The sequence below is a fragment of the Podarcis erhardii genome (assembly GCF_964252035.2).
Source record: "Podarcis erhardii genome assembly, chromosome: 6".
NCBI lineage: Eukaryota > Metazoa > Chordata > Lepidosauria > Squamata > Lacertidae > Podarcis > Podarcis erhardii.
The window spans coordinates 47,340,542-47,368,104 of NC_138510.1; the positions used below are offsets into that span (position 1 = coordinate 47,340,542).

Genomic DNA, 27,563 nt, shown 5'->3' on the forward strand with positions numbered 1-27,563 from the left:
GCTGCACCGCACAGCTGGAGGGCCGCTGACCACCAACTGGCGACCATGAGCGGTGGCTTCTTGAACAGCGGCGAGCTAGAGCCCCTGTCCGGGGAGGTGGGGCGGCTGCTGGGGCGCCTCCGAGCGAGGCGAAAGTGCTGCGAGGAATCTGCGGCCTCGCTCCCGTTCCGCAGCCCGGAAGCAGGAAGCGGCAGGCCCAGCCCTCCTCCTCGCTCCCATGCTCGCGGCGCTCCGCCTCTCCAGTCTGGTGGGAGCCACCCGGGCGGCGGTTCATGGGGTGAGGAGGCGCGTGGGCGAGGGAGGGCCGCTTTCAAGTGAAGGCGGGAGAAGCCTCCGGGTGGGGGAGGGGTCTCTTGGCCGCTTGGTGGGGATGGGGAGGGTCTCGTCGGGGGGCCTGGGCATGACAGGGGAGAAGGGCAGCCCCTAAGGCGGGGCGGACTGTCCCAGGCCGGCTGCCCCCTTCGGAGGAGACCGGGGTGTGGGGGACCAAAGGCCTCCATGCTCCTGTCAGTGGCCGGTGCTTTCCTCGCGCCCCACAGCTTGGAATGTCAGTGGCGGTCGGTGGGAGAGAAAAAAAGGGGTGTTTTAAGGGGTAGCAGTAAGTTCCAGAAATTGTGGTCCAGCGCTCCCTTAAGTGGGTTCTAACCTGTATGGTGTTTCCCAATTAGCTAAGTATTTTGGATCCCCTGTTTTTCGAAAGCCAAGTCACAGAACCCCTCCTTTTGTAAATATTGATAACTCCAGGGTAGTTTTTGTTATATGAATGGTGCCACGGACCCCCTGGGTGGGTTAAACGGATTCCCTGGGGTCTGCGGACTAGCAACTGGGAAGAACCACTGCCTAGCGGAAATCTGGAAGTTTGTGTTCGACATAAATAGGCCTGTGCTTTTGTCATTTGTGCATGTCGAGGATCATATTTCTTGCAGCTGGCGTTTACAATCTCACCAGTGTTACATAATCCCTGAAGGCGTATAGGGTTAGAATCTCAGGTATGTTGTTGATTTCATACAGGTGAATGAATGAATGCTAGAATGAGTTCCTGTGTCATTTATGCTGAGTCTTGTGAATGTTGGCAGTTTCATGAGACTTTTACAGTAAGTGATGAGGCTTTACCTCTTTATGCATATGCACATAAAGTAAAACAGGGCTGCATTATAGATTTGCAAAGTCAACCATAGAATGTAAATGCCCCATTTCAATTCACACTCTGGAGTAGTGTCTCTAAGGCTTCAATCCTGTGTTGTTGGGAGGAAGCCAAACAGCGTGCCTTACTTCTGAGTAAACATGCATAGAAGTGTGCTGTTAAAACAAAACTGTTCTAACCATTATGGGGTATTCTTACTTCTGAGTTATCTCTTTAAGTCTGAATTATCCCTTGGCTACAAAAATGTGAGACCAGAACAAATCTGAAGGTCATATTGCCCATCCCTCTCCATTGATCCAGCTCCTTATTCATTTAACAACGGTAGAGGTTAGAACGTGGTACATTAAAGAAGTTGACAGAAAGCAGTGTGTACATCTAGTGACTGAAATCTAGGTGGCTCAAGGGAGCCACAGATGATCTATAGTTTTCCTTTCTTTGCTACAGAGGGCAAGAAAAATCTTAGGTTCTCAAACCAGTCTCACCTTGAGAAAGTTTGTTGCCCAAATCTAGATTCTAACAGGCCTGTTGATGCAATCCTGTAAAATAGGAAATTGTACTAGATTTAATATCTAGTTGAAAACATACTAACTGATGTATATGATGTATATACTACCTTATGTAAGACAATTATGTGAACATATATTTTAAAAATCACTTTGTAAAGCATTATCTGGAGGAAATTGACTTATAGCATGCCTGGATAGCTCAGGTGATTATAATGCCAAAGTTGCAGGTTCGATCTCTGTATGGGACAACTGCATTGCAGGGGGTTGGACTAGATGATTCTCAGGTTCCCTTCCTACGATTCTATAATTCTATGCCAGTTTCCTCATCTCCAACAAATTCAGAGGTTGATTTGACCCCAGCCCCTTGTTCCCGATGTAGATCTTTATTCTCCCATTGTTTCTGATGTAGATCTTCACTCACTCTTTCTTCCTTGGGGAGGGACACACACACACCATTTTGTGGTTTGCCTTAGGTGCCAAAATGTATTGGGCTGGCCCTGCATCTGCACACACTTCCTATTTTGGGGAGGAATTGTGCTGGGTGTTTTGTTCCCAGGGCTGGAACACTGAATCCAACACAGGATCAGGAATCAGGTCTGACTGTGTATGAAGATCAGAGCTGCTGTTGCCGCTTGTTTGTTGTGGAGTGTTGGGTCTCACAAGGAAGTCAGAATTCTAAAGCACATCTTTTGCTGGGAAAATGCTATAAAAACAATAGTAATACAGCTGTAAACCCGTTGCGTCCTCCTGTTGATACATAGCTCATTTTGGACTCTCTCTCTCTACTTAGAAATTAAGCATTTCTCCCGCCAGTACATGATTGCATAGAGTCATCATACAGCAAGACCTTGAGGGGTACTTCAGGAATGGCTTGACCCTCTACATATTTTCTCCTTTCAGTATCCTCTTGTCACATTTTTAGTTGTACATGGGTGGGTTGGCCTTGATACTAAATTGTTGAGAGTTTCATAAATAACAGAGTACCCTTGCAGTAAAGAAATTGTGAATGACAGGTTTGATAACTGAATGGTAGTTTTGTGCTAAAACAGATGTTTAACAAATGCTAAACTATAAGAAGGCTCAAAAGTTTACCTGTAAGTCTGCTTGTGTATGTTGTTCTTGCTCTCCCTTGACCAGAAATAGGTTTTGTGAGTCAGATCCTCATTTGTAAAAAGTGGACCTTTTGTGAAATAGCTTTTGTGCTGCCTTGAGAAAATAAAACTTCATTGTGTATACCATATTTACTCAAGTCTAATACGCCATCGAATCTAACGCACACCTCAATTTTCGCAATGTAATTTGGCCAAAAAGGTGAGCATTAGATTTGAGTAAATACAGTGGTTTCTGTCTGCAAATGTATCTAATCCAGCATTCGCTATGGCTTCCCATGTTTTCTTGGAAATTCACAAGCAGGGCATGAAGGCAACCACTTCCTATTAGGTGGTATTCGTAGTTGTAGGACAAAGAGCCTTGGCCTAGCATGTTTGTAATGCCACAAGATTTTGTGGACTGCAGTCCACTTCCTTAGATGTCTATGAAAGCTTTTACCATAATATGTTTGTGTACAGTTGCATCTAACTAAGACATTGCATGAGGAAAACAGTGAAACAGCTTCCACTGGTTTAATAGAAGTTCCTCTCCTTCTCCTACCCCCAGCTCCATCAGCTCTGGAGGGTTGGAGAACCCCCACCGTAGATGGAGGAGGGGGGGAGGAAAGAGAGAAGTTATATTGCATGAGTGACATTATTCCACTCGCACAGTGACTTCATCCCTCTCTGTGCCAATTCGTGCATTTTCAGTGTAAACAACGATGATACTTTTATAGTAGTCATTATGTGTTTTACTTAGATGAACAAACTAGCCCTATTTTAGAATGTTTAAAATCAAGGATCTGGGTGGAGTTTAATGAGCTATGCTAATGAGACCTCACAGCCAGCTTTGCAATTTTAACACAAAGAAACCTTGCTTAGATTAGGAATTTGCTGTCCTCTCCTATGATCTTCTTTGAGGCACTGGAATATCTTGTTTCTTAATGTTTTGAATTTTCCTTAATAGGATTTTTCACCAGAGGACATGGAGCTTTCTGCCAGCGAACTCAGCATTTATGATAAACTCTCGGAGACCATTGACTTAGTGAGGCAGACTGGTTATCAGTGTGGTATGTCTGAAAAGGCCATTGAGAAATTCATCAGGCAACTCTTGGAAAAAAATGAGCCCCAAAGGGGACCCCCACGCTACCCTCTTTTGATGGTACTCTATAAGGTAAAGCATTTGTGGATGATCTTGTATGTGTGCATGTCCTTATACAAAGTGGACCACAGTTTGAGGTCAACCTAATGGAGTGAAACCTAACGGCCAGAATATATCAAGCGAGATAAAGGCTTGAATCACTGCAGTGCCTTTCGTTACCATGCCTGTTGTCTGGCAGGAATGTTAGAAAGAACTGGCACACAGGGTCAAACTTTTGGTGCCTGGATGCCTGACCTAGTTTCGTTGCTGAAAGTCTGGCTGCATATTTGCATTTTGGCCACTACTGTATTATTAAATGCACAGGGACCACATTATGCTACTGATGTATAGGCAAGAGCATGTACTGAGTGATAATGCACTGCAAGTAACATCCCCTCATTGATAACCATATTCACTAGAGTATTTGAGCCTACATTCCTGCAACAGCTTTTGTCAGCAGGCAGTGACACTAAAGCAGGGATGGGGAAGGCCAATGGTCAGGGCTGATGGGAGCTGGAGTCCATCCACATCTGGAGGGCCCCAGGTTCCCCATCCCCGCTCTGTAACTTCATGTTGCAAGCTTTGGTGTCAAAGTGATGTAGCTCAGCAGATCATAACCTACATGATTACCTGAAAGGGACAGTTCTCACTCTGAACAAGTGCCTGTGACTAATCTAATGCTTGCCTTCTCTTGCAGGGCCTGGTTATGCTGGGGTTAGTTTTACTAACTGCGTACTTTATGATCCAGCCGCATACGCTTTCGCCACCCGAAACGACGCTCTCCAGAACCCATGCATGGGGCTCCCTCATTAGTCATATCCGACTGCTGCCTTTACCAATTATCAAGAAGTATATGCTGGAGAGTAAGAAAGTTATCTGCATATTTACTTAACCATAACATATTTGGGGTGCATTGGTGGTAGCACACAGGATGATATGCTAAGACAATACATGCTAGGGAAAAATATTCAGTAATGATGCCCCTACTTTTCATTTCAAAATAACACTTCTTTTTACAGGGAGCAAAATGAGAACTACTACCAAGGTCTATATGAGGTCTGCCTGGAGTAATCACTAATTAACTCATCAACATGCTCAAAGGCTTTGTTTTTGTGTTTACAACAAAGCTCAGCAAATTGCCTCCAGTGGGCATGTTCTGAGACATTACACTCTGCAGCATGGCAACCTGCTAGCATTTTTTTTTAAAATGTTCTAAAACTGGTTCCAAACCAGTCACAAATGAGGATAGGCAGAGCCTAACGTTGTGAAGGAAAGTTTAGAAAGCACAGGGATGTTTGCTTATTGTTGGGAGAGCGGTTTAGTTTGTTCTGGATTTTTTGAGAGTGAAAACAAACCAGTTACCATTGGCCCCTTATTTAACAAACTTGTGCTTCATGAAATTGGCGCAGGATTGCACGTACACACAGATTGTACAAGATAATGTGTTGCAAAAGGGAGTTTCTGGGAAGCCAAATCGGACAAGGTGAGGTTTTTTTCTGCTGCTATTAAGTCTCCTCCTAGCATGAGCAGCTTGCCCCAGAGTGGAGTTTCCAGATTTTTGCTTTTCCTGGATGGCCTCTGGCTGCACAACTAACAGGTGCAGCTTTTCTTGGCATGCTTTACTTATCACACAGCTTTACATTTTTTGGAGGGCTGCCAGGAACAAAAATACTTTGGTAAATTTGTCCGCAGTTTAAACTGGACTCAGAAGGCTTGTATTCATTTTTTTTAGCAGTTGCATCAGACTTTCACCCTTTACTGCCTCTCAGGATGCGGAGATCCTGGCTTTACACCTCCTATATCAAGCACATATCCACAAACGATATCACCAGTTATAATTTTTTGTTATTCTAATGCATTTAAAAATGTTAAAATCTTTAAGAATTGCTGTATGTTTTCCCACACATTTAAATCACACATTTAGTTGCATGTGGAGTATTTCAACAATGTCCAAGCATATAAAAATAGCCTGATCAGGATGCTGCTAATGGTAAAGTGACCATTAACTCTGGTATTACCTGTAAAAACGGCTTGCAACATAATTCTGAGTCTTTCCACTAGTGCCCTAAAACATTCAAAGCAGCATTTGTACAGGATTACTCTGTGCTTAAGGTGGTGCTTTGAGTTCTGCGTGGAACTTTGGTTCAAAGTTCAGTACCGGTAAATTTTATTTCAGCAGGTAGGCTATGAAAGGTAGTGGTGCAAATCTCTTCTGTTTATTTTTTGCGGTAGTGATTGAAATGAACACGTCAGGAAATGTAGCAATCTCGGTCTTTGTCAATAGAAATGAGGAAGCCCTCTAAGGAAACTCGGAATGAGACTAGTGTTTTATAGCTGAACTTAGCATTCAGCTGCTGCAGCAAGGTTTCAGAGCAGTTAACTCTGAGATAATAAACTACCAAGACTTAGCATAAACCAGACATGGGTGCGGGCAGAACTGTCTAAATTGCAGAAAGGTCATCACAACTGTGCTGCCTTCTCGGGCAGATTTGTTTAAAAACCTTATCATGTCTACATGTGTTGCTTTTTTTTGTTTTGTTAGCGCTCAGTTGAAGGAAATTTTATTTCTGGGAATGCTTCGCACACAAATGGTTGTTTTTCCTTTGTGACAGTTGAGAATAAACAAGGGGTGGGTAAGGCAGAAGATAGATTGGAATGTATTACTACTACTACTACTACTACTATTTATTACCTGCCCTTCACCCTAGAGTCCCAGAGTGGGTTGCAATTAAAATATAACATTAATATTAAAACACATTATCACACAATATTAAACCAGTTTAAACTGGGTAGTTTTCTAGCTGATTGGCAGTGGATTAATAAAGACTATCTCCAAAATTATTTTTTTTTAGCCATAGCCATAACAAAACAACCCCTTCCACCTAAATTAGGTTGTTGAAATAAGGAAAGGTTACCAGAAATTAATTTCTGTGTGTGAAAGGATCATGAGCAGAGATCAGTACTGGTATTGAAACCAATTCCTCAGCTCAGAATGCATATGTTGGCAAAAACCCATTCCTGCAGAAATAAACAAAACCACATCCTATTTTTGTAATAGGTCCCGAAATCTATTGAAGATGATTTCCTGAAATCTCACACTCCATTTAAAAATGGTGTGTGTGTGTTTAACCTTTCCCCTTCCAATCATGTCTCCTTCAAAATCATACGGTCCACCTGCTTCTACCTTTGCATAGATCAGGATGCATATTTGCAAGACTAAATAAGCATATGGAATCCCTTGGGTGGGGAGTTTTGACTGAAAAAAGGCCTAGCAGGGAAAGGGCTAAGCACTCCCTATGCTGCTGCTGTGTTTGAAATTGTAGCCTCCCAATAGTACTTTTCATCAAACAAACATAGAACATTGGTGTTTGGATATACACAATTTATATGTGATATGCAGTCTGCCACTCTCAAGTTTTAATCCTGGGCATAATCACTTCTAGGTAAGCTTAGATTTTGTACAATGAGACTTATACCCTAATAGGCATGCATAGGATTACAGACTGAATTGTTTCATGACTATTCTTACATTTACATAAGAGAGAGGATCCTTTTTTTGCTTAGATTTTCATACTGGGCTTCTACATGTTAAAGCAATGACTTTTCTAGCTCCCAATTATAATCTTATCTGATACTATTTGCATTCTGTCAAAAGCAAATTGAAGGAATGCCGTGGAACCTTGCCACCTCATTCTATTAAGTATCTCGAGGCCTCAAAGGAAGATGAGGGCTTTAAGTGTAGTAGTTGGATGGGTCTCCTGACATATTTTTAAAGGAAAGACGGATGGACTGTGTAGTTGCAGCTGTTTAGTGTACTGCTCTCTGATTCTTTCTAGATTGGGAACTGTCATAGTTTCAGGAATCCTACATTCTGCAAAATCTCCCATCTTAAATTTAGCTCACTGCCGTGCCCTTTCATTAGTTGGTTGATTAGGTCCAGCCATGTAAGTCACTTCCGGCAACTCTTAAGCTGGGAAATGATAAAAGGGAGTAAAGGCTGCTGCCATATCAACGTGTGTTTCATAATGTACAATGCAAAGAGCAAATGTAACTAAGCAGCTTTGCTGGGATGGAGAAGAATCCTGTTTAGAGGCTGACTCAAGCTAGATGTCAAGCATCTTTGAAGAGCTGCTGTTTATATTTTCTGTTGCAATATCACATCAGTACATAATGAAAATAATTAGACATTAAAGGAATTGCTTTGGTAGCTTGAATTAGCTGGCAAATGAAAAGAGGAGGGAGCTCTTTGAAGAGAATCACTCTTGTTTGCGAAGGCTATTGACAGTGATGGAAAACTTCTTCATCACTGTTGCAGTGCCCTGAAAGAGGAAAGTGTAGTGGGCACTTTATATTTCCTTTGCCTGGACTGATATGGTCACTGGAACTCAACGTTCTAGAAACCCTTTCTCCCCCACTTCCAAGAGACTAGATCTATCCTTCAATCACAGATTTAAATAATGAACTATATAATAGTGTACTGGGTGAAACCCAAGATACACAGGGCTATTTGGAGACATGATTACTCTTAGCGCTAGGATGTGGTCCAGTGGGAAGCCCTCCATTTGTTCTTGGCACAGAGAAGTATCTTTAAAATGATGGTAGTATGGTGCTAGGCCAACATTCATTTGTCCCACATTTCTAAATTCCTTTGACATACCAAATCCAAGACTAGAAATGATTATGTTCTTTGCCAGGCATTTCTGCTTCTCTGAAATTGTTTGTAAAAACAGGTCAGACTCTTGGGCTCAGTTTTGGCTGTTTGCAGACGTGCATAATGTAAAGTGGTGGGCGAAATTCCAGCAGGTCACTTTTAAGCTGGCATATGAGCCACAACTGCCTTGTTAGCAATGAACTGCAACTGAGGTCTGAAATAATATGATTGGATGAAGCAGTGAGGAGTCTTTCTACATTTCAGAACCCTTGAGCACTACCTCCAAGCCGTAAATTATGAACAAGGGTGCGGTTAGCAAAAATGGTTCATTTGGGAAGATTTGCAGCAACAATATCTATCTTTTTGGCTCTCTAGCTTAGCATGAGACATGCTTGACTTCCATCCAACATTCAGGGCCCTCTCAGGCTAAATCATGTCTTGGATAGTTTCAGTTGAGTCTGCTATAGAGCATGCACAAAGATTTCCTTTGCAGATTAGTGTTCTTTCTCACCAGAAAATACTGATGCCTCTAGAATGTTGTCCATTAACGTCAGCCCAGCTGCAACATCCTTACACCATTATGAACTGAACTGTAACTGATGCCCCAGGGCTCTGAATCTCATTGTAAACATCTCATTTTATTATAATCTGAGGCCTAATAACAGGCACATGTGTTGGTACACATTTTTAAAGGTCCAGGCTGGCTTTGTACAGATGGGTGGTGCAAGTTCTTTTTAAACAATGACTTTATCTTGGCTATTCAGTAGTTGAACTGTTTGTTTGACATTTATTATAGCAAACCAGCTCCATGTTATTTTGGGAATCTGGAAAGTGGAAAACTCTTTTGCATTTTTTTGCATTTAGGGTAGCATGATTTATATATATATATCTGGCCACAAAAGATGGGTTTGTTGTGGGGGTGAACTGTTGGGGTTCACTCAGTGGCAAATAAGGTTTGCCATTCAAAGCTTAGTGTTGAGCACATTCTAAGAGAGTTAGCTATTTTTTAAAAAATTCTTGAGCACTGCATTGTATAACGTGTTAAATTAGTCTTTCAAGTTCACTAGACGTGCAGAATTGGGTATTTTAACGTACTGCTATTTGAAAACCTGTTTCCAACTCTTAGATGTAGAAACTAGCTATGAAAACGTTTGCTTATATTTCTTGGTAACCCAAAGCAATTGAAAGAGGTATTAACATGATTTCCCAGGGGATCAAGGAATGGGGCTTCTATTCCATCACCATTCCTACCACTGTCTCTCCCACAGCATAGAACTGTGCAGGATACCCTTGTCTTACCCTCTTTGCATTCTTTTCTTTGAAAACATTGGGATTGAGGGGAGGCCAAAGAAAGTGCAGATTTAGGAGATGGAGTAAATGAAATAAGTAGTAATTCATTTATTTTGGACAAAATGTTGATATTTGAATGTGAGTGCACATAGTCCTGATGCTAATTCCACCTTGGTGGTGTTCAGCTTTGCAAAGTTGTGAAGAAGCAGTTTCTTCCTTGCTTCAGGATTGGTATGCTTATTATGTAAAACATGGTAGAGTGATGTGTCCCCTTCTTTCTCCCTCTCTCCATGCATTTACCGAGCATGTGCATTTCATAAAAAATCAGTTTTGACATCTGGTTTCCACTGAACCATGTCTGTTGTTCCAGCTGGGGTAATCTGAGGATGACAACACTAGAACTCTTGTGGCTTGAAATTTGAGGTTTTTTTAAACTGTGCATTTCTTTTTAATTAAATTCTAATGTTTGAGTTTTTCTGTTCATGCTGAAGCCCAGTTTCCAAGTTTTTATCTCCAATCTTAAACGCTAAAACTTCCCCCACAAAAAAATGGAAGTTATGATTTTGAAGTCACTGTTGAATACACATAGCACAAGACGCTTTGAATCCTTGCCATAAAATTGACTTTGATAATTAATGGCTATAACACTTAAAATCCCTTTGAGGTGCTCATAACAGGAGCACCTTTCAGCCCTTTCTGCTGAGTCATGATATGCCATGATATTCTTAGAACCTCTGGTGACAGATAGAAATAAGAGAGGAGGATGACAGATGAGGTCTCCCCTAAGACTGTGGCTAAGCTAGAAACTGGGAGGTGGGGGACAGACCTGTATCAGTTCAGTGCTTCAAAGCACAATCCGCTATTAATTGGAGGTTAAGTCCAATTAAGCTTACTCCAAGAGAAGTGTGCATAGGATTGTTTTCTTAATCTCCCCAGTCTTTTACTCTCAAATGTGAAGGACTCGTACTATCCAGGTCTCTGCAAGTTAGTTTTGGTGACTTGCAGATGCAAAATTGAGTCTTGCTATGGTTTTTTTTTTTAATGTCTAAATGAAGTCAGAGCCTGTGCTGCTACTTTTAAATGAATCAAAATAATGGTTTTCTTTCCCTCACTAAACCTATTTTTAGTTTTATTCCGATATACATATTTCTCCTTGCAGAAAAAAACAAGTCTGTTGCAATGAGTAGCTTTATATTTTACCACCACTGTTTCTCTCTTTCCTTGTAGAGTGCTAAGTTGTAAGACAGAGCAGCAATAGCAACGAGGGTAGCAACTGTGAGTATTGTATGGCCATGTTTTGAGATTGAGGATGTCTGCTAAGCAGGGAAAAATCACTTCTGCTTGGAGTAATGTTGGCTGCTGCAGAGCATGGTGCAACTGGTGGTTTTTTTTTGGCTAGTGCAGGTTATTAATGGTTTATGCTTTAAAGGATCTTAGCATCATTTTGAACGTGTGCACCTGCATAAATCCAAAGGAGGCAGCCACATTGCCTGTATAGTGATCTCATCTGTTAGTGGAGATTTTTACTCTTCCTGAATCAAATAAATAATTTGGCACAGGATAGCCCAGTACAGGCATGACACTTCTACCTAGTCATGCCAAGAAATGGTGCAGCCTGTTACCAAAGCTAGGCAGGGCAGATGCATGTTACAGATTTTGCGGGTTGGATAATCAAAGTGTGAGCCAACCCTTGGAGACCATGTGGCGTTGCTGAGCTTACTCAGCTCCTGATGTGCAAAAACGTTCTAAACGTGATGTTACTTGAGTTTATTTGTAGTATGATTTAGCCTATATGGCATGAAAGATAAATATTTTTTTAAAAAATGAATGTATGATATCAGTGTAACCACACACGCTATTCACCTAAGATTTATGGACAAAATGTCCAGTTCTGGTTTGTCTGTCCAGTTTCTATATAATTCTGGGGAAAGTTCTTCACACGCTTGAGCATCAAAAGGCCAACTTTAGATACATGCAGTGGGCTGTACATGCCAGAGAATTTTTTGAACATTTTGAAGCATAGCCACTTTTGCTATATCTCAAACTGCTTTTGAAACTCTCTTTAAATTTCGAAAGCAATTTGGCATGTACCACAGGGCGCTATTATTTGTGTATTGTTGGTCTAAATTCCCCTTTGGGGACTAGCTTGTCTGGGCTAGTTGGTTGGTTTTCAGATATTTACATCCCACACATAGGCGGACCCCTGTGGTGGGTAGAAAAGAATATTTAAAACACAACAATAAGGGAGCAGCAACTTAAGACGAGCACAGCTTAAAACCACATCCACAGCCAAAAACAAAACCAGTGACAAGAGCCAACTTGGAAATAGGAAGGGGTGGAGGTGACAACAATTCCAGCTCTGTGTGCCAAAGGCACATTGAAATGAAACAGTCAACTAGGCCTTGAAATGTCAACCAAAGAAGCCTCCCAGGACAGAAAGTTCCCCTTCCTGGGGACAATAACTATAAAGTCTCTGACTTGCATACCCAGCAGCTGCACGTCTGTCAGTGGTGGTGGAGCAGTATCTCCATTGAAGACCTAAGCACGTAAGAGATGATGATCCTTTAAATAAACAAAGACAATGACAAACATTTTGGAGCTTGGAAACTGACTGGATGCTCCAAAAAGCCACCATCAACAAATTTATTTATATCCCTCCTTTTCCCCTGACGGTGCTTAAGATTTGATAAATTTAAACTAGCTACATATATAAAATCTATTAAAACCATACCAATAATTACAAAACAGCACAGCGCCAGCCCTTTAATTAAAAGCAGTCTGTTCCCAGTCAGAACATGTTTGGGCTAGTTGGTTAGTCCTTATTTTTGAGTGTTTTGCAGTTAACCAGCCAACCTAGGAGGTGTGATAGGTCCATCTTCTCCAGGAAAGGGCCCAGCCAGTGGCCAGTTGTGAGTTCTCTGGATCTAGACTGTTGTGTCTTAACTTCCCGACTCCCTTAGCTCTTTGGGGTCCATCTTTCCTATCAAATTAGCTTCTTAGCATGCCAAAAGTTGTTACGGCATGTGAAGTGATTTGAAGTGACTGAAAGATTAAAATGGTGATTATATGGATTAAAAAAAAAATTAAAAGTGCCTGGTGGTTTGTATGGATAGCCAAGAGAAACAGTTGGTAATGATACAGTACTCTGACCTCAGGTCTGAGTGACAGGCTGACTCCCATATGAAGTTGCTGAGCCTCTAAGGAGAGATGCAGAAACTGCTCCTGTCTACACTTCTGGTTAGTAGGGGGAAAACAGCAACACAATTGTGATGCTCAGTGCAGTAGTGAGAAGAACCAGGGAGGAGCGAAGTGTCTGTGAGCTCCTCTCCAAGAGCATGTACATTTATGCTGAGTTAGGGTTTGGCTTAATGTGACGTGTGAACCTGGCCAAAGTGGGACTCTGCTGTCTAATGAGGATCAAAATATCCTCCTTGGTGTTTTGGCACAGAAATATACTGCTTAGTAACAGCACAACGGAATCTTCCTCCTTTAGTGGATTTTAAATGATGTGGGTCTCCATATTCCCTGCCAGATAAATGCAAAATTGCGTTATTTCAGCTTCGCTATCTCTTTGTCATGGCAACAGCAGCTCATTTATAATAACTTCTACGTTAGTCGAAACAAAATAAAAAAATTCCTTCCAGTAGCACCTTAGAGACCAACTAAGTTTGTTATTGGTATGAGCTTTCATGTGCATGCACGCTTCTATGTTAGTCTCAGCTTTGCAAATCTCTTGTGTGTGCCTGGTCTCTTTAAACTGGCAGGCGAAGGTATACACATCACTGCAAGTTACATGAATGAAGTGTTGGAAATAGCATGCCTATTTTTAAGAGTTGAGGAGAGCCTTCCCAGATATGTGGTATCTTAAGCTGCTTGTTTCAAGGATCTCTGTTGCAGTCTTGGTGGGGAGGCGATCCTACTGATGAGAGCCTGTATGCATATTTGTCGGCCCACTGCTTGTAGTTGTAAAAGGACTGGTGATGGGGACACATCTAGAACTGGGTGCTGGCCCTGGAATCAAGCACAATTGCTCTTGAAACCTTAACATACATGTTTTAGCTACAGCATTCCAGCTTGAATATTCTTTTTTGAGAATTTACGAACTGGCTATGCTACAAACGGATCAAGGCCTGCTACACTTAAAGGCCAAATACACCTTGAGTGTGCCCACAGACAAACTGATAATCTGAAAGGAATGCATTGGAGCATAACTGAGGATAGTAGTGGAGAGAAGACTACTGCGTCAAGCTCCAGTTCAGTCCTCTTCTACACTCCTGTGTTTGCATTGCCTCTGCTCTTTGCTCAGTCTGTTATTCTTCCATGTCACCCTTCAGTCTCTCTCCAAATCCAGGCTAGCCTGCTGCCCTCCCTCCCTTTTCCCACTGCACTTTTTATGCAAGTCACACACTTTCTGGTGTACAAAGGAACACCCTCAACAATAAATCTCAGATTGATTAAACAATTTTTTTTAAGCCCACTTGGAATACTTGAGTGGGTTATTCATGGCAAACAAAAACCTCCTGAATCATGCAATTGAGAATGCAAATACCCAGAATTGGCTGCAAAGATAAATTGGGCTCTGTTTGGTGGATGTGATTAATGCACAGCCATACAGATTGCTCTGTGCTTCTATATCTTGCGATGCTAAACATTTCAGTCTTTCAAACTGGGTAAACCTCCTGAAATGGCTTCAAAGACTTTAAAGGCACCAGAAGCATTTTAACGGTCCTCCTTTTCCATGAATTTTGTATTGTCTTCTGTTAGGGTGTACTGAAGGAAATCAAAGGAAGCATTGTTGATTGCTTGTTACAGAAGTTGATCCTTAAGATCAGGAGTGGGGATCCCCAGGCCTAGGGCCAATGCAGCAGCTCCCCAGCCTCTCTGTCTATTGGGAAGCCATCCCTCTGGCTAATAATATTACCGACCCTGATTTGTGCCCTTCCTGAGTGCATTTGCCTGGCTAGAATGTGCCCTTGAACTCTGATAATGCTTTTAGGATAGAGAGGAGTGTGCAAGTGTGTGTAGAACCTAGCCTATTGTACGAAAGAAAAATTCAAATTAATTGCTCTGTCCCTTTTTACCTCTGGCCGCACCCACCAATACCATGTGGCCCCCTGAAGGGATATCATTTGCAACCTCTTTTTCTTGATTCTTTCTGCCCCATTGGGCAGAGATTTTCTGTAATTTAGCCTCTGTGCAGTTGGGAGGTGCACGTTGAAGCAGTTGCTCTTGCTTACTAAAACATCAAGAATTTGTATGCGTGCTTAAGAAGAATACAATGTCGTTATCAAGTATATTTTTAAGAAGGCTCTGATGCAAGTTTTCCAGTAACAAACAAGTCATATTGTGATCTTTCTAGAACACATCCCAGAGGTAACACATGAAACACAGCATTCAGTCAGATACTGCTAGCTTTCCTGTGATCCTTGGATGAAGGGTGGTACAGAAATTTGATAAATAATGATGACAATGAACAAGCCATAAAGAATTAACCACTGTGGTTTCTTCTGTCTCTTGAGAGAATCCCTTTCTCAAAAGTGTAATGATGAAAAAACTCCCCACTTTTCTTCTCCTGAGATGTCATTCTGTATAATATGATTACAGTTACCTATTTGCAAAAGGAGGGGAGAGACCCTGGTGGGAAATAAGCCACCATCTCTTCATTTCCCCCCAATAAGGGGTCATATGCTAACCATCATTTCCAAGCTACAACAACAAAAAGTCTAACCAATAAAAGACAAAGCCTTACTTATCTTGTTGTATTATACGGTATTGTAAAATGACCATTTAAGCTAAGTCTCTCTAATCAAAGGAGATTGATTCCCCAAAGGGAGTGCTGAAATTTGATTTCCACTGAGGCCAGGCAAATTGCTTATGCTCTGTTTTTCCTATTAAAATTAGAAACAGAATGCCTGATCCTCAAATATAATTTGCCCGTAATTTAAATCACACGCTCCTGTTACATAAGAATGCTAGAAGAGCCCTGTTGGATCAGACCAAAGGCCCATCTTGCCAATGTCCTTTTCCCCCACAGTGGCCAGCCAGATGCCTATGGGAAGCCTGCTAGCAGGACTATATCGTGACAGTGCTTTCTCTGCTTGTGGTTCCCAGCAGCTGGTGGTATTTAGAGGCATATAGCCTTGGATGCTGGAGGTAGTACACAGCCATCATAGCTAGTGGTCAATGATAGCCTTATTTGCTGTGAATTTGTCTAAGCACCTTTTAAGCTATCAGTTTGGTAGCCTTTACTGTATCTTCTGGTAGTGAATTCCAGAGTCTGAACTATGTGCTTTGTGAATAAGTTCTTCCTCCTGTCTATCCTGATTCTTCCATCCTTCAGCTTCACTAGATTACTCCAGCTTCTAGTGTGATGAGAGAGAGGGAGAAAGAAAGGCTTTTCTCTATCTACTTCCTTCACACCATGCATACTTTTATGTTGTATGATATCACCCCCTTACTTGCATTTTTCTAAACTAAAAAAGTCCAAATGTTGGATGATAATTCTGGTTGCCCTTTTTTGAAACTTTTCCAGCCCTGTGATAAAAGTATTTTAGATGCCTCACACCATAGGTTTGTCAATATTGCAATGCTCTTAAATTTTTTTATTTTCAGTCCTTTTAACATGGAGTTTGCTTTTTTCACAGCTGCCATTTTCACTGAGGTCTCATTTCTGGTCATTCACCACCAGATCAGACCCTATTGGCATATATGTGAAGACAGGGATTATTTGCACTAGTGTGCATCAATTACACTTGCTTACATTTGCCATTTTAATGCCCGTTCACCCAGTTGGAAAATATCATTTTGGATCTGCTCACAATTCCTTTTTGTTTGTGCTACCCTGAACAATTTGGTGTCACCAGCAAACCTGGCCACCTCACTGCTCACCCCTAACTTTAGGTTGTTTATGAAGAAGTTAAAAAGCACAGGGTTAAGCAGGGTTTTTTTTTTGTAGAAAAAGAGGTGGTAGAACTTGTTGACCTATTTTAAGGGGGAATACCCCCCCCCAAAGTTGTTGAGCTTTATCAACAACTTTATCAAAAGCTTTTTGGCAGTCCAAGTACACAATATCTACTGAATCTCTCCTATCCACATGCTTGCTGACGCTGTTGGATAACACTCCAAGGTTAGTTACATGGAATTTACCTTTGTGGAAGCCATGCTAGTCCTTTATTAGGAAGAACCACTTACTACATTTGAGTAGCAAGTATGTATCCCTCTTAATGATGTACTTAATGTTATGCATTCCCATCTGGGGGTGTTCCGGGGGGTGCTCATTCTGAGACAGAACTGTGAAATGCACCACTTGTTTGCTCTCGAATGGGGTGACAGGTGTTGCGCATATCAAGTTTAAAGATTCCTTTTCAATGAATTATCTCATGATAGTCCATGGCAATGACAAGTGTAATGTTTGGAATCTGTTTCTGTTTGCTTAAGTGAAATCTTGGGGCTCACAAACCACTTATATCCTTTTGCTTCAAAGAGTGTCAAGACTGGTGGGGCTTGGATTGTAGACAGAATGTGTCTCAGACTGCCAACTGCTCCTGCTCCGTGAAGAACCTTGTGGCTGCTGCTGACCTAGGGCAGCTATCCGAAAAACTACTGCAAACTCAGCCTCTCTTCATCAAGGTAACTTCACAGTGTGGGATGCCTGTCAGAATGTGGTCTGCTCCTTGGTTGTACGAGAAAACACAACTCATAAAAATACCATTCCATCTCCTCTCTTTTTCACAAGACAGGACAGTATCGGTCTTATGTTGAAATGAAGCATGTTCAGTCTCTGTACCCTGGATTGACAGATTTCATCATACTGGAGGAATCAGCTGAGAGATGGAGCAGTCATCCAGAGCAAGGAGTTCACATTTTCTGGTGAGTTTGAGCTATTCACTGAAGTTGTAGACACACACACTTTCTTGAACTTGACCCAAGTGAACTTTCTGGGATGTGTCTTCCAAAAGGCTGGGTGGGTGGGTGGCTGGTGACGAACACTAGAAAGGATGATATGGATTTGCTGTTTTTGTAGCTGTCTTATTCTAATATGTAATGTATCATCTTGACCCAAATGGAAAATTGGTCTGCTCAATTTTATTTCCTTTATATATTTATTACACTTATAACCCCACCTTTCCTTCAAGGAGCTTAAGGTAGTGTACGTAAGTTCTCCTTGCCATTTTATCACAACAACCCTGTGAGGTAGGTTAGGCTGAAAATGAGTGACTGGCCAAGGTCACCCAGTGAGCTTCATGGCTGAGTGGGGATTTGAACCCTGGTCTCCCAGGTCCTAGTCAGACACTCTAACCACTACACCAGACCAGCAATCAAATTTATAATGTGGCATTTTGGCACATGTGCCTTAGGATTCTGAGAGGGCCTTTTGTGGTAGGATTCCTTAAGCATTTAAAAATACCAGCAGATTTCTTTCCAAACATGGTTTGATGGAAAGTTTGGTGTGTGTGTTGCGGAGGTGAAATACACAGAAAAATACAATGGAGTTGGGATGTGAAACTCAACAAAACTATTTTGGTTTCCCCGGTCAAATTCTGCCTCTTAGATGCCTGTATCTTCCCCCAAATGCAGGGGCAGCAGAGGTCCAGTTCACATTGTGCAGGTTACAGACTTTGCAGAAGCCTCTACAGTGCATGCAAGTGGTGCCACCAATACATGCCACTACTTACAGGCCAACTACAGCACTGAGTAACTAATGGATTCAGAGAAGCCCATATTTGGCTGGAATTTGTTCAACCCCCAGAATTTCTGCAGAAATCTCTCCCTACCCCTGCAATTTAGAGTATTTTATTCCAAAAAATGCTGCATGCTAGTTTTGCCAATTCTTGTTTAAAATGTTGTCTAACAGCCCCATACATTCAGGTTACAGACTCCACTAAACCAGAAATAGTACCTCTGGTTAAGAACTTTGCTTCAGGATGAGAACAGAAATTGCATGGCGGTGCGATGGCAGAGGGAGGCCCCATTAGCTAAAGTTGTACCTCAGGTTAAGAACGATTTCAGGTTAAGAACGGACCTCCAGAACAAATTAAGTTCTTAACCCGAGGTACCACTGTACTGAATTGCTCCATTGTTGAGTATGTGTGTGAGAGAGAATAAAGGGCTCTTCAGTTGCTTGGAGATAAATTCTCAAAGGCAACACCATCACCTAAGTCACTTTATTTAAGATGCTCACTTCAGAGGCTGCTGCTCAGAGGTTGCCAAAGAAACTAGCATGCAGCAACAACTTAAGGCTACAATCTTAAACCGAAGCGAATGTGTGCATAGATACAGGACCTAAAGATTTTAAGCTTTGAGTCATATTTGGGCACTTCGTAAGTGTGGGACACGGTGTTGTATATCATTCAGTGCTGTTCTTACTTTATGAACTTGTGCTAGACAGTTTGGGTGCAGAATATCAAGCTGTGAATCATGACGGATCCCCACACTGGGATTTCTAAAATGCGTCCCTGCCCTCCCTTTTCTTGGAATGGTGAATAGGCTAGGATTCCCAAACTCTTTCCCATGTGGTTTTAGTTAATATTTGACTAGGTGACGCCTTCCTTTATTTCCCTTCATCAGCATTTTATTAAATGAACTTGACATTTAAATATATATATATATATATGTTGTTGCATCAGCCTCTTTGTTCCCTGAACATATTGTTTTCTTGGGAGGTGATAGGTGATCTGAACTCATCCCAAGGAGTCCCTGTCTGTAGTTCAAGCTCTGGGAAAATCACATTCTTATGCTTTCCCCCGCTTTTTGGTCACTTTTGCAAAATGGAGGCAATAATAGTGATTCAGGATGACAGAGGTGGATATCTTTTGAAGGGACTTGGCAGCAATGTAAGATGCTAAGTACAGACTGGTTCTCTAAAATGTCCCATAGGCAAAATCCTCTGAATAAAACTCGGATTCTGCAGGAGATTTTCCCCATCTTCTCTTCACTGCTGCTTCCAAAGACTATTTCTCTGAAAAGCTGTTTTCTCATCCACAACTCAAGACTTCAGGATAAGGTGAGCATTTTAATGCTTCTTGAAATATTTTTGTGCTGCTTCTCCGAAAGTTCAAAGCAGTTTACATCACAATAAAATGCACACCAAGAACCCCCAAACGAAAGAAAAAAAGTCACCTAAACATCAGTAGCAAATGTTTCCCCAGACAATGGCAGGGTCCCCTTTCTTTGGGGGGAATGCATGCACAATTTTCTGCAGTTGTCCCAATGTGCCTTATGCTTAGCAGTCTCAGATAAATGGTGGTGGTGATCACTACTTGTCCACATTTCTCCCCAAGAATATAAGTGCACATGTAGGTTGCGGCAGTAGCATTGAGCACCCAGTCCATTCTAAAAGGCAAAGCGCCTCAGATGGTAGTTATGGGAAACAGCTCTGTGGTAGTCAGCTCTTCTGCATCTTTGTGTCACCTGGGTTAATTCGGCAAGGAAATGTTCCTTCATTCTCTTGCTTTCCAATAAAGCTCTGAAACGGCATGGGATAATTTGAAGCTTCTTCATCTTCATATTTTTTAGACATACAGACTGCAGAGCACCTTTGTGGTTGGAAGTGGTCAGCTTACCTTGAATGTTATCCCTTCTCCGTTGTGCAGAGAACATTGCAAAACAGTGATAGTGGAGCTGGAAGCCGGGGATATTGGTAAATACAAATACAGATGATGTGACACTGCAGCAAATGTTGCATTCTGGGAGCTGTTCATTGCATCGCGTTGTACCTTATACCCTGGGAAAAGGCAAGCAGTGGCTTGCTGCTCATGATTATGCCCTGCTAAATGTTCTAATCTTTATTATGCAGCAGAGGAGAAAATGTATTCCACACCCTGCCTATTGGGGGGAAAATATGAACTCTGAATACACAATGTGGTATTCTGAATTGGCTTTTCCCAACCTGGAAGGATGCCTCGCCATTGTGGGAAGCTTGAGATCAGTGTTTTGTAGCAGTTAAAAGCCAAATAACTGTTTAGGGTAAAGGGCATGATATATTGCGTAATGTCGCTACGCCACTAAGCAAACCCATCTTGATATAGAACACTAGACTTAACATTTGCTACATTTCAAAGAAGAGAGTGTAGAAGTGGCAAAGGAACAAAGAAGGGCTCAGGTGTAAAGAGGCGTGCTAGCATAATAATTATGGTGATTTACTGTAGTAAAAATGAAGGAGTTTCGTGGCACCTTAAAGATTTAGAAATGTGGGGTGGAATCCCTTGCACTCATCCCTTTAGCACAACCTGTCTTCTGCACATGCACAGAATCCTCTCCAAATGTGCTGCAGAGGGTTGGGGAAACAGACTTAGGGAGCACTAGGGGAGGAAAGAGGGGAATTCTGTTGCACAGGTGTAAATCCTTATGCTAACAGGACGAATTACTTAGCACTACTTTGGATACAATCCATATTGTGTCATGGAAATTCATAGGACAGGATCCATCTTCACTGGGTGCATCTAGTGAAGTGATTTCTGGCTATGAAAGCATGTACCACAATACCTTCATTAGTTTTTTACTGTGGAAGTCTCTGTAAAACTTTAGGGTTCTGAAAAAATAGAAGAACTGACCTGTATGACTTGATGTAGTAAATGTTTTTAATCTTTAAGACGCTCTTTTATCAATAGTGTGGGGCAGGATAAATATGTAGAATGCCTTTCTTCGCTGTTAGGCCTAAGGAACAGTCAGAGAGATATTTATTTTTTTAAGGGAAATTCTGTTTCTAATTTAATTTCTATGGGATGGAGTGAAGGCTTCAAGTCTAAGGGTTGCACCCAACATTGCCATTGCAGTTGTGCCATGGAACTTCCCACTCTTTTTCCCTTCCGCATGCTCCAAATCTGCTTCAGAGGAACCCTCTAAAGGTTCCTCTGAAGATTGGGGAACCCTCAGGAGCAGATTTTGGAGGTACGTAGGAAGTGGAGAGGAAGGGACATCCTTTTCTGTGAGCAGAACTCCACACACACACACACACACACACACAGCACTGGATACAATCCTAACAGTATAAGTACGTTTTGAAAGGTAAGCTCAGTTCATAGACAAGACTGTCAATAGCATTGTCTTTACAAAGAATAATAATGCAGATCACTTTTCCAATGTTTTCTCATTTTTCTCCCTAAAGGCTTTGCAAATGTGGATTATTGGACAACAGGCTTTAACTCCAGGGGATCAGAACCTACTGTTGTTTGTGATGGATCTGCCAGTTAAAAACTGTCAAGAGGTGCCTTTTGCTGAGTAAGAGCGCTCGGGATCCAAGGCGAAGGAAATGGAACACAAAAGTTTTAAGGATGGTTAGCCACCATTTCCAAGGATGTATCTTTACCCCGTTGTGTGCACCTGCAGTAAAGGAAGGAATACACTTTAGAAGGGCATCTTCTCTTGACCTTCAAGATAACTTTGGCCTTTCCTTCAAACATCTTGGTAGGAGTTGGAGGTGTTCCCCCTTTCCTTGTGTGTAGATTTCTCCTTGAAAGCAGATGTGTTCTGGTGTGGGGTGAGGTGGAATTGCTCTTTTGACACACTGTACAAGTGTGCAATGCACTCTACAAGTTTCTTTTTCCACCTCTTCCCTAGTGTTGAGATACGCATTCTTGCTGCTTTCTTGGCCTGGGTCAGTTTAATGCCAGATCCAAGATTTTTTTCAAAATGACTAATAGTTGCATCAAGCAGCCAAATTTGCTAGAGGGTTTCTTCTTCTTCTTTTTAACATTTCAGAACATGCCAAGCACTACTCTTCTGAAAACTAGGTCTTTTTGAGCTGTCTAGGTTGGACTACTTTGGTCTCATTTAATCACTGCCTAGGAAATTAAAACTTTTTGTGCATATTTTGCTTGAACACTGTCCAGCTCTTGTTTCAAAGATGCTGATGGGTGGACGCTTTTGCGGGCAGGATTGGAACAAACAGATTCTTAAGGCTTGGCCCATGAATAATCTTGCCCTCTTCTTTCCCCCTATGTTTTGTTAGTGTTTTCTCATGTCTTAATCCATGGTTTTGAATACATGTTGATTATTCTTGAGCTCTTTCCAAGCTTTGTGCGTTTCCTCTTGCTGCTCATGGGCTCATCTGTGCCTTTAGAGAGGATCAGTTTCAAGCATGTGCTGCCTACATTTGTAGTAGTGCTTCCCAGGAGTGAATCTTTTAGGTTCCTGCTGTGTTAAGACAATTTGCAGATGTGTGAGGTTGAAGTCGGATCCCAGTAATGAGGGCTGGGGCATACAATTTAGCATGTTTTATGTGCTATTGGGGATTATTTTGTTTCAACCAAGTTAACAATGCAACTTTCCACGTGAAAAGTAAAAAAAAAAAAAAAGTTAATTTGTAAATATAGGTCAATTTTAAGGAAGAGAGTCAAGCAATCTCTCTATCTTTGCTAGAAGATAAAGTGGGATATATTAATTTTATGATAATAGCAATTAAGGCCCCGTAACCGGGTCCCATTCTACTTGATTTTCTGCAAATATGCAGATTGCATCTTCCCCACCTTTTTTCTGTATATATTCTATTTTGGAAACATGCATAAACTGATTTGCAGTCTTAAGTGGGAGATGCATATGACAGTGAACTTAGCTGTATGTGTGTTTAAAAGATCAGTATATAAATAAGAGGCAGCACTATAGAGACTTGAGTTTTTGGAGGGTTGGCATTTAATCTGCCTCATTCTTTAGCGTTTCCCTTAACCTGATGGTGAACCTTCCTCCCACCTCCCTTTTCTGCGTAGAGGAAATTCTCACACTTTTTATTAACCTACTTGAAGTCCATAAAGAAAAACAACAACTCTACATTAGAGCCCCAGTATCATTTTAAGCAGGTTTTTGATAATAGCAAGTTCAGTAGGAAAACCGTACTTTGTTTAATTCTAATGAAAAAGCAGAGGGATTTAATTGAGCAATTACAGAACAACATGTTCATATAAGTTGAAAAGGACCACATTCACATAAGTTAATAGAAGTTTCGCGACATCATCGTTTTACTCTCCTGGCACCTCTGCTGCTGGGATTTACACTGAAGCTAGCAGGTATTGAAATTCTTATGTACCAGCTTTTAACCAAGGGTTATTGTAGATTTACACAGAGTACAGTTTGCCCTGAATTGTGGTGTGTCGGCATCCTTCCCCCCCCCCCCCCGTAAGTAATGCAAATAGCAACAAATCCAAAGTAGAATTTTACATGATGGAAGATACAGAGATTGATCAACCCTTACATGATCAAAGCTTTGATAGTGAAATGCCTGTATTTTAGGGAATTGTGTTAGTGATGCTAACTGCTTAATAGTTGGCAGGGGGTGGGGAAGAATCAGTGTTTCAGTCAACTCGGGGTCTCTAGAGAGGAATAGTTTTAAAGGCCAGTTTATACATGTGCTGCACAAGTGTTCCCATAAAAATGCTTTCTCTTTCCCAACCTCAAATGCCAGTCAGGAAATAGTCTCTTGGCCGAAGATAATGAATTTGTCCTGCATACGGACTGGCTTTCCACGTGCTCTTGGTCTTTGCATAGGTTTCCAGATCTTTGTCTAGGAGGTGCTATGCACATGTCCAAGCCTCATTCCCTCTGGAGTTTACATCATTTGTTTTCAAACTTCCAGTACATTTTCTCCTTCTCTTTCACAAGCTGCAAGGAATTAAAACAAGTAATTGCCCAACAAGAATCAGAGCTCCAAGTTCTCTGATTTTCAACTGATTAAGAGCATTCAATTAGATCAGAGTTTCTCTTGTCTGGTTTTTGGAGTGCAAGCTACCATTCTGAAGCGTTTTTAAGCACCTGTTACCATCCTTTTCGGCAATGGCTAAAGAAGTTGTGTCAGCACCTTTTTGCATTTATGATTGGAGAACATGGAAAAGAATCTTTGCCTAGATCAGGTTCATTGCGAACTAAAACTTAGCGCCTGTGACTAAGTATCTAATGATGCAAATATTAAGCGTAAGAAACCTATTCTGGAGACAAGTCAGTCTCATCAAAGCAAAACACTCAAAGTCACTGGTGTTTGTGATGCACAATCAGAGTGGAATAGTTTCCAAAAGTCTGCAGGAAGCATGTGCTGAGAACCCTTGGAAGTTGGACAAATTCCAAACGCCGTTGCTATTTGTGATGAAATGTTCTGGTGACACACTTTTTTAAAAGAGAAGCTCAGCAAGGAATAAATGCAAATATTGGCTCTCACTATTTTTCACATCCCTTGAATCCTATATATTGCTTCTGTTGCATGCCATTAATTCTTTCCTGAAGAAAAAGTTTTTGGTTCCTTCTGTGATCTTAGCAGTGTACCTTGGCCTGCTTTGCTCTTTTCATCTTCTGAAGAAGCAAACTGTCTCATCTGCTGTGCTGCAATATTTACAGAGATCAATGACTGTCTGAAATTACAGCACATTCCTAAATCCTGTGACTAAAATCCTAAGGAGGGGCTCGTCATGGCGCCATGGGTTGGCAGGTTTAGTTGTTAACTTTGACAAGCCAAGATATGAAGATCATTTGCCAGTTTCTTAGTAATAAAGATTTTTCCTTATGAGCAAATCAGATTGCCTTGGTGAACTGAAGTGACGTGACATAGAATCATAGAATTGTAGAGCTGGAAGGGACCCCAAGGGCCATCTAGTCCAACCCTCTGCAATGCAGCCATCTCAGCTTGGTAATACATGGCAGATGGCCATCCAGTCTCTGCTTAAAAACCTCCAAGGAAGTAATGTTCACCATCTCTTGTGGGAGCCTGCTTCACTGTTGAGCAGCTCTTACTGTCAGAAAGTTCCTCCTGCTGTTTAGTCAGAATCTCTCTCCTCTTATGTCCAACATGCCCCTCCTCTACATGCCCAACTCTCTCAACCATTCCGCCTAAGGCTTGGTTTCCAGACCCTTGATCATCTTGGTCCCCCCTTCCCCCCACGCACATTTCAGAATGTCAGTATCCTCCTTATGTTGTGCTCAGAACTGGACACAGTACTCCAGGTGCAGTCTGACCAAAGCAGAATAGAGCGGGACTATTACTTCCCTTGACTGGGACACTCTGCTTCTGTTGATGCAACCTAGAATAGCATTAGCTTTTTTGCTGCTGCATCACACTGTTGATTCACGTTAAGCTTGTGGTCTACGAAGATCCCTAGATCCTTTTCACATGTACTACTGGCAATCCAAGTGTCCCTCATCTCATATTTGTGTAGCTGGTTCTTGTCCCATTCCCCAGTCTGTTAAGGTGATGTTGAATCCCAGTTCTATCTTCAGCGCCATTGGCTACCCATCCCAGGGTGGTGTCATCTGCAAATTTGATGAGCATCCCCTCAATACCTTCATCCAAGTAATGGCAGGAAGAAGTGAATGGGGTGGAGAGAAGCTTATTGGTCATAAGGCATTCAAATAAAGGCTTTCCCAGTTGCCTAGGAACATGGACATCTATGTTTAAATTGGCATGATTCCTTCCCACTCAGCCCCCCTGGCAACCTTAAGACTTAGTTTCAAAAAGCCCTGTGCAATTTTTCTGAAGCAAAGTAGAGTTTGGAGCATTCTTAGTCTTTTTCAACAATGATAAAGAGAGCAGAACCCTTCCTGATGCAGAATGGGAGAAGATTGTGTGTGTGGGGGGGGGGGTATCTGGAGAGTTTTAGATTTGAAAGGGAAGGGGCAACCCCATTTCATTAAGACCTGTTATGAATTGGGCTTGCAGGATCAGGCCTTCCTTGAACCACTGTTCTGCCAGATGATGAGCATCCTTAGGATTCATTAGCTACACTGGCGTCTCTGGGCTCCCTGGGCCTACAAAGACCAAATCACAAGTGTCAAGAAATTCAGCTGCTTTGTAACCAGTGAATGGAAGGCATTAGCATCTCAGAGTATTGGGCTCTTTTTCTTTGTTTATCTTATGTAGGGAAATGTATAGTTTGAGGAAGCCTGAAAATGATGGCTTTTAAAAAGGAAACTATATAATTTGCTCTTTCATTGAATGTGGGAAATGCTGGGCTTTCCTGTTGTATTTGAGACTTGAACAAATGACTCTTTATTTTTTATTAATGTTTTTTGTCTGTTCAGGGAATATGGGTAAAATGGCTCACTGTTATACATTATAATGGCTCAGGGGTAACAGGGAAAGTAACTGTATGTACACATACAGTTTTGGACAAGCGTATACACCAAATTATGGAACTCTGTTTCTAATAAAAGAATGTAAATATGCAATTTTATGAACAATTATAGATTAATATATTGCAACCATTTGTAAATACTTGGGAAATGCCTGTAAATAATGTAAATATGTCAGATTTGTATGTTTGTGGGTGGGGTCAATTTCTACTTTTTGCAATTAAATACAGCTGTTGATGCACTTTCCCCCATATGGCTCTTTTTGTTTATTAAAGACACAGTGTCACTAAAAGCCACTGTTTTCTTTGTCCTCCTTCATAGATTAATGAAATCTGTGTGTGGGAATATGTTTTTTAGGAATCTCAAATACACCCTTCCGTGCAGTTCTGAAAAGACAGCATTTCTGCCAATAAATAAATACACAATTTATTTTCCAAGGAAACATAAATCTGGAAAACAAAGCCAAGTTACATTAGCTTGCCTAATTTTGATTGTAGTGTTTGTCTCTGTAGAACTTGGGGATAGTGTTCTTAAAGTTTGGGGTCAAAAAGAAGAAAGGGGGGCGGAAGTGCAGGTGATATAGTGAAGACAGACACATTTGAATATTAGAGTGGAACACAAGGGGAAAATATGGTTTCAAAAGCAGGGGCCGTCTTTGAAGAGACAGCTTGAAATCACGGGTAAGTGCCATTCTGAT

At 41.5% G+C, this 27,563-nt stretch overlaps 1 protein-coding gene across 4 annotated transcripts; it reads left to right on the forward strand.

Annotated features, from left to right (window-relative positions):
* Nucleotides 1–27,158, forward strand: LOC309344343 (bombesin receptor-activated protein C6orf89 homolog). Of its 4 annotated transcripts, XR_014157689.1 has the most exons (9): nucleotides 1–277; nucleotides 3,706–3,912; nucleotides 4,577–4,742; nucleotides 17,304–17,449; nucleotides 17,556–17,689; nucleotides 19,697–19,823; nucleotides 20,336–20,459; nucleotides 21,927–22,979; nucleotides 23,010–27,158. XR_014157689.1 is itself a non-coding variant. In XM_081866645.1 (8 exons), the coding sequence occupies exons 1-8, from the start codon at nucleotides 218–220 to the stop codon at nucleotides 22,010–22,012; spliced, it is 1,050 nt and encodes a 349-aa protein (XP_081722771.1). In that variant the 5' UTR covers nucleotides 1–217; the 3' UTR covers nucleotides 22,013–27,158. The 4 variants fall into 4 exon arrangements, 3 of the variants coding, with proteins under 3 accessions (XP_081722771.1, XP_081722772.1, XP_081722773.1); XM_081866645.1 differs by having other exon boundaries at nucleotides 21,927–27,158; XM_081866646.1 differs by lacking the exon at nucleotides 1–277 and adding an exon at nucleotides 616–989 and having other exon boundaries at nucleotides 21,927–27,158.
* The last annotated feature ends 405 nt before the right edge of the window (nucleotides 27,159–27,563 follow it).

What these genes read in the sequence shown, in the direction of transcription:
- LOC309344343 (XM_081866645.1), top strand. Translation starts at nt 218, where the DNA reads ATGCTCGCGGCGCTCCGCCTCTCCAGTCTGGTGGGAGCCACCCGGGCG. An exon ending in CTCAGCCTCTCTTCATCAAG is followed by an intron (nt 17,450 to 17,555) that starts GTAACTTCACAG and finishes CTTTTTCACAAG; the next exon opens with ACAGGACAGTATCGGTCTTA. An exon ending in CAAGGAGTTCACATTTTCTG is followed by an intron (nt 17,690 to 19,696) that starts GTGAGTTTGAGC and finishes AATGTCCCATAG; the next exon opens with GCAAAATCCTCTGAATAAAA.